The 12,327-nt window shown below is 37.1% G+C and overlaps 1 protein-coding gene across 3 annotated transcripts in view; it reads right to left on the bottom strand.

Moving 5' to 3' along the window:
• LOC135087583 (insulin-like growth factor-binding protein complex acid labile subunit) overlaps positions 1 to 12,327 on the bottom strand; it is a 344,347-nt gene that overhangs the window by 181,679 nt on the left and 150,341 nt on the right. For all 3 annotated transcript variants that reach the window (XM_063982314.1, XM_063982312.1, XM_063982313.1), the window contains one exon: positions 10,019 to 10,075. In XM_063982314.1, the coding sequence (XP_063838384.1) occupies positions 10,019 to 10,051 (33 nt within the window). In that variant the 5' untranslated portion in view covers positions 10,052 to 10,075. The remainder of the gene's footprint in view (positions 1 to 10,018; positions 10,076 to 12,327) is intronic.

Raw genomic sequence — 12,327 nt, 5'->3', positions numbered from 1 at the left:
TTGTACTGGAGCACACTGAACGCTAGGCTACGAGCGAGTTTACTGACAGAAAAAGGCTTTAAAACGGCTCAGAATTGATTGAGACTTACGCGATTTCCTGAAAATAATTAAATATTTGGTTACCCCAAAAGAAAAGATGCTGTGATTCTAAAAGCTGAGCTGACGGCCTTATACTTATAGTGTCGGCCTGTAGGCTAGTCGCCTGACTATTGAGTATTGAGCATCCAAAAACAAGGGTAAATAAGCGTTTACAATATAAAAGTTTATATTGAAGCACGTCGAAAAAAATAATTCGGCAGCCATCAGCTCGTCATTACTAAGGCTAGTTTTAGAGTCACGCTGACCGTCCAGCGCTGACAACAGAAATGTATGAAGCGTCGGCGCCGAGCGATCAGCGTCACTCAGGAACGTTCCCTTCAATTACATACATATTGAACTGTCAGCGCCGACGATCAGCGAGCGGTCAGCGCGATTCTAAAACCCGCCTAAAGCAATCTTATAACTAAGTACTTGTCGCCTAGCACTCGCAGTGGGACGTAGCCTTATCGAATCGTCAGGCGATTATAGCCATTATGCCGAGGCGGTAAGGAAACCATTATTAAAGCAGTTATCACACTAGCAATTAACATCGGTTCAAGTGTCGCATTGTTAATGAATCGAATGGACGGGTAATAGTTAGTTTAGCTATACTTTTTACACATTGAATTAAAATCCTTCTTAGTTTTCTCTCGCTGAGCACTTAGGCTGAGTTGCACCACCTTAGTTTAACCGTAACTATAACCATAACCGGTGTTTTTTGTATAGAGTTTTGACGTTTGTGATAGTTAAAGTAAGATGGTGCAACCCAGCTTTAAAATCATTAAACGGACATTAATGTCAATTGAGCAATTTTGAGGATTTCCTTTTTTAAAACTTTCCCTAAATAACTGATAAAATAAATGGAAATTAAGTATAAGACTAAATATAATTTAACTTATCCACGATTACGTTAGTTATACGAGTATCTATATTGTAGTTATATATTCTCTGAACTGAAAACTCAATTTCGAATTCAAAACATTTTCCCAGAGACTTCATAATACAACAACGTTCACGGAACTGGATTACAGAAATAAATAAAGTTAAATAAAGAAATCACCTGCTCCAAGAAAACGAAGTGAAAATAAATTGATACACTCAAGTGTGTTTCTCTTTTACTTTAGCAAAATACTGCATCACCTTGTGTACATTTTCTATTACATAGTGTTGGTTCGAGCTCGAGTACAGCGACAGTATTGTTAATACTTATTATAGTGTTGTAGTCTGGGACGTATCGATAAAACGTCTGGTACACTCGATAGTTGACATAAAACTGAACATTTCGCTACACGGCCATCCGAGTGGTTCTATTCGAACCATAATTTATGGCGCTCAGTCCGCCGGGTCCGTAAATTCTTATTCGCATAAGATTAATGGTGCGGTACACAATTTGTGTTATCACATTATTAAGTGGAATAGATTCGGGTTATCGATAGTTGCCGACGATGAAATTAATAAAGGATATTCAAATGATTTATGGTGTTTTTACGGATACTTGTTATGGGGCGTAATGGGTTTCGAGAAGTTGTGGTTGTTGACAAAAATAACAAAGAGTAAAGTGTTATTGACGGATGAGTTCCGATTCGTGGTAGGTTTCATTCTCGTTAATTATTATTGATAAGTTTTAGTTGTACCTACTGTCCGCAACTTATGTGACCTACGTTAATTATGTACGAATCTAGTTTTCAAGTTTCAAATTAGTTCTCAACTAAAAAAATCGATAGTAATTTTAAATTTAAATAGTGTTGACGTCACTAATCCCACTAGTGCCGCCTAAATATTGATTTTATTAATGAGTTCCCGATATACCCATGAATCGATGCGCCTGGGGCGTGAGAAACTCGCTTCCGATAGTTTCCATGGAAATTACTATAAATGGGTATCAGAACGAACGATTTGTTGAATCCTAATTTAATAACAAACGTACGATAACGATTAAATAAAATATTTAACTTTAATGTTTAACTCAATACCATTTCACTGAAGTTTGATACCAAATTATGATTGTATCTTCTACGAGTAACAACTAATTAAGTCGTGTCTGAACTGCGTTTAATTTAGAAACTATACAGTATTATTTTAGGTAACAATTTACCCTGAAATCTATTGAGACCCGTCTCGCATTTCCCTATTTCAAGGAAAAGGTAACCAACATCCTAAGAATGTCCATTCAATATTTATGGGAAGTTGGTGCGAATGTAAATTTTGTATAAAATATACAAAATAGAGCTCGCACGGAGACTCTTTGGCGACCACACGTTGAATTTCAAATTAAAATTTCCAGTTCATGAAATATTAACACCCGTAAGGATGTGTGCACACTGCCCGCGGGATTATGCGCACGCGCTGGTCGGTAAGGTTTAGGACATAGCCTCACTGGGAGAATTCGTAAATCCATGCCTATAAATGCGAAAGCAACGTTTTATGTTGTTACGTTTTTACACTTTTACTAAACCAATTTTGATGTATTTTGGTATGGATAAGAAGAAGGCTATAGGAAAAATTTTGTCGTCAAAGAAATTTTGAAAGAGATGAAATAGGGGATGAAGCTCTATAAACTTAATATGGCATGCCGATATCAAGGGACGTTGCGGGGAGAAACTAGCAATGTTATTTTGCAAAGTTGAATATTGACCTTAACGAAAAACCAGTGACCATAATCGAATGATGTGTTTATTCTATTACATGTGGATACTCTCAGTGAGAGAGCACCCTTGCAGGATCTTGAGTAAAAATTACCTTCATTTTTCACCGACACCAAAAGTGAAGATGCCTTTATTTGGACAGCTTAATATCTTAAGTTATAATGTAGGTTATTCGGCATCCGTCTTTAACATACTTGTTTTACAGGAAGCTCATTTTCAACTGAGCTAGTTACTGAGCTCGTGTTTGACCTCATTTGTGAAATGTTAAGCCTTAGTATCACTTGCCTCGTTAGGCCTATTCACTCTGCTGTCTGAAACTTGTAGTTATGAGAATCATCGTGGCATAAAACAGTGTGGATTAGAGGGAAACTTTTGAGAAAACTGAATATGTGTTAAGTTGGAATATTTTAAACAAGAAACGTAACACAAACTTGAAAGATATTTAAGTAGCATCAATTTTCATTCGGTTCATAAATAAAAAATCAGAGTAGAATTGCCTTCCTAAAACATAAATCAAGAGGTTTATACTATTCCTTTTTACCCGACTGCGTCAGAAGAAGGGTTATGTATGTGACTGAAAGAATCAATGGATCTCTAAAACAACCGTGCTATCTCTTTCGAGGATTGACTTTATCACTTTCACCTGAAGTTAACAATTGACATAATATCAGCTCTCAAAAAATTTATTCGAAGTTTTGAATTTTTCCATTCCTGTCTCGCAAAGCAAGATAATCGCATGAGCGACAGTGACAGCTACGTAGGGATGGGATGCTATGCTACGTAGTTTCGGTTATGGATACGATTACGGATATAGGAATGATATTATACCGGTTTCGGTTACGGTTACGGATATTTTTTTATTTCGGATATCCGAAAGTTTCGGTTATGGTTATGGATACCTGTCTGTGATTTAGAATGCAATTTGCAATAGTTGTCCAATACGGTTCGTTCATAGCCTGTAACAATTTAAACTGCCTACATCCGAAACTATCCGAAACTTTGAATCGGTTACGGTTTCGGATATTTTTTTTATTTCGGATATCCGAAAGTTTCGGTTACGGTTACGGATATCCATAACATCCCTGCTCTGTAGCCCTACAGGATGCGCCGGCGCAGTTCCCAGGGCGGCCTGAAAGGTCGCCGGTTCGCCGCCGGCACGCCGGTTGTCGGCGTTGAGATACGATACACGCTTGCACAATGAGTAGGAGATACGGATTGTTTTTTGGATCTGGTCAAGGATGTACCTTTTGGTGTTTAATTATATTAGAATCAGTTAACTTAAGGCTGGTTTTAGAGTCAAGCTGACGCACGCTGACCGTCAGCGCTGACAGCCGAAATGTATGAAGGCGTCGGCGCCGAGCGATCAGCGTCACTCAGGAACGTTCCCTTCAATTACATACATATTGATCTTTTAGCGCCGACGATCAGCGAGCGGTCAGCGCGATTCTAAAACCCGCCTAAGAGTATACAGGGTGGAAACGATAAGTGATCTCACTCGATTATTTCTAAACTATACCAGATATCGAAAAACTGAATACTGATCCTGAAAGTGCTTCACGAGCTCTTTCAAATGATACCAATAACAGGTTACAGAATAAACGGAATCTATCCGAAAATTAAATGTTTCCAGCTTCCATACAAAATGTATGCCAACCACTTAATATTAGAAGTGTAATTTTTTAAAAACTTAAAATGAACTCGTAAATTGCATTCTTATTTAAAATTATTTATGAAAAACATTAGTTTTAGGCCTTATTTGCTATTAAATTTGCTATAATATTATCAAGAGATGAGTGCCATATCTGTGATAGTACTAAATGTATGGAAGAAGGAAACATTGATTTTTTAGATAGATCCAGTTTATTCTGGAACTTAATATTAATACTGTTAGATAGAGCTCGTGAAACACTTTTAGGATCAGTAACCAGTTTTACGATATCTTTTGTAGTTTTTAATATTATGAGGCTGTACCAAATGTATGGAAGTCGGAAACATTGAATTTTCGGGTAGATCTAGTTTATTATTTAACCTATTATTGGTACCGTTTGATAGAGCTCATGAAGCACTTTCAGGATCAGTAACTAGTTTTTTGATATCTTGTATAGTTTAGAAATAATCGAGTGAGATCACTTATCGTTTCCACCCTGTAGTTGACAGTCGCCTGGACTGGACGTGATCCCCCTTCTAACTACTACGTAATTTAAGGTTGCAGGATCGAATCCCACAAGGGGTAAATTTTAATATAATGCGCGCAAGCTTTTATGTTTCGTTTCAGGAAGCTTTTATAGCTGCAGATATAAATGTCGGTAATGCTCGTTGTACACCAAGTATGATATGTAACTATTTTCAGTACGTTTATCTGTCACTTTATTTTGGGCCAAAGTGTAATACTCGTAGTTGAGCAATTTGATTGATTATGTAAATATGACTATCCCCGTAACAAAAACGTGCTCCAAAGTAGTCAAACCCTCTTCCCCAGACACCAACAACCCAAGAATCTACTCCCTCCCGAACATTGCTATTGCACTCTAAATAAAATGGAGCCATGTTTGTCCGCGTCCTTTAAAACAACACAACCCATTCGCTGAAAATAAAATTTTATCCTCGCTCCCATCCCTTGCGGCAATGGGCATCGTGCGGCATACATAAATGTAGCCGGTTCGAGTCCACACAGGTGCATTGAATGCATTACTATGTACATAGCTTACCGCCCATTCTGGAGTTCACTTAAGCGTCAGGTCGCTTAGGAACGCTGGACTGTGATACTGTTATCTGGCTGATAATGCCTGGATATTTATTGATACACCACACACATTTAGTTTGCTTGTTACATTTTCAAGTCTAACATAACCTAAGGATTGTTGTCGTAAAAAATGGACGGGGTAAAAGTTGGGGATGAAAGTTTGGAATAGGTAAGACCTCGTATTTTCATATAGGGTATGATAATTCTTTCTTATTGAAATATTAGTCAGAACGTAAAGAATGAGGGAATCTAGAAAGAATAGTTCTTTTTTATCCACAACGAGGATGCTCTTGGTTGTAATTTTACGACCGTATTTTTTATTGTAGGAAAAACAATTATTTCTGTGACAGATCGAACTCTACGCAGATAAAGCCACGGACAGACACTAGTTTATCAATATACTCGATCGTCCAAGCTTAGTGCAGGTATAAATTGTATAACCCTCGTTAATCGGTCGATCCATTAGTGGAAACCGTATTAAACTATATACTGCATAGTTTATATTATTACTTATTATCTATACGGGCAGCTAGAACAATCGATTCAATTACCATCAAGTCGTGTTAATGACAGAGCTAATACAAATATGTACATAATATGTACTTGTGTATTATAATCATATGTAATATGTATATGTAATCATAATCATTTATTCATTCACTCTTTTCTAGAAAATGTAGTGAAAGTTAAAGTATTTTTTATTTACAGTAATATCATTCAGAGAAGATTTCAGCGGGTTTGATTCCCTAGATGTCTGCAATTGAAAAAAAGAAAAGAGTTAGAAACTCTCTCTGGAACCAGATAACCGGTGCATTTTGTATGGAGTTTGACAGATTTTTGACGTTTGTTAAAGTTAAGTAAGATGTCAGCCTTAGGCTGGGTTGCATCATTTTACTTCAACTTTGGCAAACATCAAAAATCTGTCAAACTCCGTACAAAATACACCGGTTATCGTTATAGTTACTGTCAAGGTTAGGTGGTGAAACCCAGCCTTAGTATTATTCGACCTTCCCGTATTAAATAGTAAATTATCGTCGTTATATTTAAACCTGACTTGGACGTTTACAAATCGGCCAATATTGTAACCAGAGTTCTGCGAACGGATACTACAGTTAATACTTGACTGTTTATGCTAATTTCAGTTTAGAACACGGTTTTCAATGAAAGCCGTATATTATCGGTTTCATTTGCGCGAGAGTTGACGCGAATGCGATGACAGCTACAAGTGGCTAGCTGAAAACTGACTTGTAGTTTAGCTATAAATAATTGGATTAGACTTGGTAATATTTGAAATAGATCTAGAGATTATTTAGGAACTTAAACGAAGATATTTACCAATGAAGTCAATATTTATAATAATTATTATAAGCGAAAGAAACGGTCTGTTTACTATGGACTCGTGCTTAATCCATTGAACTGATGAATTTTGATAGAGCCTACGAGTATCTAGATGAGATCTAGAATAACATAACAAGGCGACAATTTTGGTGACAAAAAAAACTTTACAATGGATGAAATAGCGAAGTGAAATTTGTATGAGTTTTTGCATCAATTCTCATGTCTAAGCTTTATACATAGAGACATACTCGCAAAATACTTTTTGAGAGAGATCGATATATCGACCGGTTAAAGCCACGCAGAAGAAGAAGTATACAAGAAAGTTAGGACAGATTTTAAAGAAATTAAGTATTAAACATGAATCTGTTCTTGTGTCAATCGATCGATTAACAGACTATTTCATTACCAGTGCTGTTCCAACTTCCATTCCCCCTACAAGGCCCAGTAACTCGGTATCTTTATTCATACCCACGTCCTTGTTTTTATTGGCTCGATTGGCACACATCCCAATTATCGGCGCACGACCACTCCGAACGACTTCCGAAATGAAGCTGTCTCAGTTAAAAAGCGAAGTGAGAGCGAGAACAAAAAAGCGAATTGATCAACGTTATACAATAGCTGTGAGTCAGTAGAGTCAGTAAGTGTTGTAATAAAGATCGTTTCATGAATCAATATTTGTCCAATCAACAAGTTTCTTGTAGCTACTGTGTTGTTCTTCTAAGGATTTTTGTTGGATAGATAGATACTAGCTGACCCGGCGAACTATAAACTTGTGCTTAGAGGAACTAACATTCAGTTCTTTCTTGAGATCTTTTGGGGTCGAAAGTTGAGAGAACACCTTTTGGGGTGTCTCGTTGTCTTGAGTCACTCTCGCCCGTATTCACAAACATTATTGTGAGGTCTCACAGTGCGCGTGGACGCCTAGCACAGGGTGACACACGAACCAATCACAATGTTCAATTTGTTGCTTCACTTAAGCAAGCATCGTTTGTGAATACGGGCGTCTATCTATTAGTAGTTTGAAAGATCTAAGCAAGCATACAGACAGACGAAGCATTTTTGTTTTATACTATGTAAAGATAAATAAGCCTTCTGCAATATAATTTTGTTATGCTCAGGAAAATCGATCAGTAAACACATGCCGCGCATGCGTGTAGCCATCGATTTGAATCGCGGCGCGTGAGCATCGATTTAAATCGATTTGCAACAGGAATGGAGGGAACGCGCTGGATTTTATTCATCGCAATCCATTGTTAAAGCTCCTTCTGGTTGAATGTGGAATGTGGGAAATTCTATGTGCAATGTGCATTCAATTTATTATGTTATCTATTTCGAATAAGGGTTAGTTGCAAGAGATTTGAGATGACTGAGTTTGATCTGCTTATGATATTGCGCCTGGTCATTCTTTGTTTTTAAGTTGTCTCTAAATAATGAGTTAATAACCTATTACGATAAAGTTCCTTAGTCTTTCTGAATTGTCATGTAGAGTTATTTACAATTCAACCATATTCATAAATACATTATTAGCAACACTTCACTCTACCATAGTCGATTAGCATGTCGGCTGAAGCGAACGTGCGTTCGCGGAACGAATGAGTCGTGCTTTATGCGCAAACGCAACTTTGTTGGAATATAGGGCATTGTTTAAAACTAAACCATGTGACGTTGAAAGTTGAACCTTCTGTTTAACCTGAGGTACAAAGAAACATAAATGTAAAGCTAAACAACGAAGTTATTATGAACCTTCATATTTAAATTACTTTGGATCACGATAATAATGCGGAGAAAGACTTTGCAAATAGTTTTACAGGATCTCTGCACAAAGTGCATACTTATTTCTTTCTAACGTGGAGTAAAAAAATCTACTAGCTCCTAGACTTGAATTTACAACATTTCACCTAACAAGGCACTGCCTAATACTACAGTATTCGTCTAAAATTTCTTGTAAAACAATATGAGGCTCGTTGCTCGGTAAGACGAAAAACATCTGCGATTCGTCGCCATGCGTTGCGATTCGATGCGGCGCGTACGCAACACAATGGCGTCGTTGAATATGCAGCATGGAAATCCGATGGGGTACGTTTGAAACACGCGTGACGACCGCAATATGGGCTCAAAAATGTTTTACAAGAAGACCTTGAAGCACAAGGAGTTTATTTTTACCACATATTTATTAATTTTTGTCATATGAAAGTGGAAAGTTTGTTTGTTCTTGCCCCCCGGATAGTATTTCGTTTCGGAAATAAATGTGTTAGCTACAGCTTAGAACACAAAGATTTCATTAATATTTGTCCCAAACTAAGAAAAGCTTGTTCTATAGGTACTAGACAACGTATAGAAACATAATTATTTAATTACTTTCTTTTTTTTTGTAAATATCTGAGGACAGGTGGCAAATACACAGCAATATTCCTTATTGAAACGAACATATTAAGACCGATTTTTGTTTAGTTATGCAATTATTAAGCTTCGTACCTAAGCAATTTATTAATAAACAATTTCTTTACATTACAAAACCTATGAATATTCATCAAACAAGAAGCCAACTGCGTCTATCAGTACAAACAAATAGTCACTTAAGACAGTGTTCTTACGGATGCAAATAAAATTCAATGTACTACAGCAAAGTGAATAAATTTGGAATAACATTACACCGGGTGTTCTGAATCAATGAATGGACTTACTGCATGTGTTTGCATAATACTTTCTGCTGTGCTTTTACTGCGTAAGGATGAGGCTGAGGCTGTTTTGAGTGACTTAAAACTAGATTTAAACCAAGGTTTAAAACTTGAGATTAGGTGAATTATTATAAAAGCGAAAGGTGACTGACTCACTCTCACGAAATCTCAGAAACTACAAGTCTAAAATTTTGCATGGGGGTTCCTTTTAGAACGTAGGTGCGCACTAAGACGGGATTTTGCAAAATTCTGCCTCTATAGGGACAAAACGGGTTCCACACGTACCAAGTCGCGGGCGGCCGCTAGTCTTCTACATTATGCTTTAGTGTAAATAAACTGAAAATTGCGTCTCTCACTGTCTAAAGTCTGAAACTCACGAGTTGGCAGTCCGATATCTAAAAGGTACCTACTATTGTCGCCTTAGTGTGGCCTAACTGATTAAAATGTAAATTTTGCTTCATTTTTAACTGGCTGATAGAGTAGCCAAACGTCTATTCAAATGCAACGAAGGGTAAATAAAGAAATAATACACTTACTTCGCATATCTGTCGGCCAGATCTTCGTCTCATCTCATTCCAATCCAATGTAGAGATCTGAAACAATTCATTGAAAAAATAGTTAAATAAAATTTTCCACTAGACTTGATACTTTCTTAGTGGGAAGGAAATTGGTACAATTGCATGAGAAACTAATACCAAGTGATGTTAATCGGGACCAACTTGTAATGTGCCCTCCGAAACTTGAACGAGCCTGAGATAAATGTTCAGAATGGTCACACTACCGATTTCTTCACTTAGATAAAACTCTAAAAATCATTACATTGAAAAAGCTTAGATGGAAAGCAAGAAAAGTGAGGTACTTCAAACTAGACTAGGCTTAGTTTTTCCGAGCGTTCTGACAGTTGACAAAGGTTTGAGAAGACAGCTATTCTATGTCTAAGTCAAAATCTAATCAAGCATTTAATAAAATAATAATAACTATTATAAATGGATGTTAGTTAACGGCCGGTTCACACATGTCTCCGTTTTACTGTTCCGTTTTATCGTGTACGTTTTTTTTCGTCGATGGCGTATGTAGTTGTATGAGCGACTTCACACATGACACAGTACTCTGTATACGAGTGAGTGACGTATTTAACAGCATGTAGCTTTATTAACTAAATGAACTTCAAGATCCGAACACCTTTCAGTTATCATGTGGAACATCTCCGCTACAATTTGGGCGAAGTTTCGAGCTGCGCTTGACTTGAGATCGGCAAGACTGACGTGCCCCCGGGCTGGAAACTTTCTGACGAATTTAATCTTCGGGTCTACTTCGAAATTGTGTAGCTCTTTCACTAAAACCAGTGTTATAGCTGAGTGAGAGAGATGGATAAGGATGTATCAAAATCTTTTTGTAAATACACCTGAGGTTAACATTTCTGACGGAAACTGCTCGTGTGTGATATAAGTATGACCTTGATATAGACAGAATATTGTATTATTTTGGCGAAAGTAATTATATTTATAGGTAGAGTCGCAGTAAGAAAAAATTGTTTTAATTTTTGGTCATGTCGTCTCGTTCTATCGCAAGGAATCACCATCTTGATGAGAGTGAGAGAAAAAACGGAAATGGGTAGCTAGAACTGTTGCCCACTGTACTTCCGTCCGACACGGGAACTCAAATACTATACATATAAAGATACATGTAGACATCCCCTGTTGTATGTTTTTACCTCAAAAAATAAATCTAACACAACCCCACCCCCGAACCGTTTGAAAATTACTTGTATTTTTTCGCTTGGCTGATGAATAGTCCGAGGGCGGTAGTGCCGACTCATTCTTTTATATTGCAGCTTTATTTTGGCGGCTCTAATGAGCCCCACTAATGGAAACCCTTCCCGCGATGTAACGGCACAAATTATTGACCGAACCGTGAGTTACAGTCGGGTTAAACAGTATTTAGCCCGAGCGCTTGCAAAGGCGGTAGTGAATGGCCTATTTTGTAAACGATTTTCAATTTTCTTTATTTTACGCTCTTGTTCAAGCCAGGATTCTGATATCGATTGTAAAAACATTTTTTTTAAAGCAGCTTTGTAGTTCGGTTCAGTGCTTTGGACGCTGTACGTTGCAGGTTAAACTCCATGTCTCTTAGAAATACTTAACTATTTTTATTTTAAGAGAATTAAGAGTTTTAATCCATGAAAATATGAACATGTCTAATCTGTGCTATACCAAAAACCACTCAGACAAGGCCGCAGGCTGAAGCTAGTCCCTACTTAATTTTATATATGCGAAAGTAATTCTATCTGTCTGTCACGTTTGCACGCCTAAACCATTGAACCGATTTTCATGAAATTTGGCAAAGAGATATTTTGAGTCCCGGGAAATGCCACAGGATAGTTTTTATCCCGGTTTTTCAAACAGGGACGGGCGTGATAAAGTTTTTCTGTGACAGATAGAGCTACACGCGGGCGAAGTCGCGATCAAAAGTGAGTACCTACTATTATTTATTTTCTATGAGTAATATTTTCATTAATTAAAAGCAACATCGTTGTTCATCATGCCCTATACCTAACGACCCAGTGTTAGCTTGTGAAACAACTGGCCAACTTGGAAAAGACATCACACATTGTTCCGAACTGTATTAAATTCGAGCTGCCCTTGGAAGTATTTGTAACTTTGGTTAGTGCTGCGATCGACAATCTATCGATAAAAGATTATTAAAAGACAAGTTCGTTTAAAAACTTGCTCGTCTTGGTGTGACGTAATTTTAAGAGACGATATTGTTTATTTATTTATTTATTTAAACTTTTATGCCAAAATAAATTTGAACATAAGGCGAACTTAATGCACTAAAGCATTCT

This window comes from Ostrinia nubilalis, chromosome 3 (assembly GCF_963855985.1).
Source record: "Ostrinia nubilalis chromosome 3, ilOstNubi1.1, whole genome shotgun sequence".
NCBI lineage: Eukaryota > Metazoa > Arthropoda > Insecta > Lepidoptera > Crambidae > Ostrinia > Ostrinia nubilalis.
Note: the sequence above shows the minus strand (reverse complement) of the source record. Positions and strands in the feature narration are given on the sequence as shown.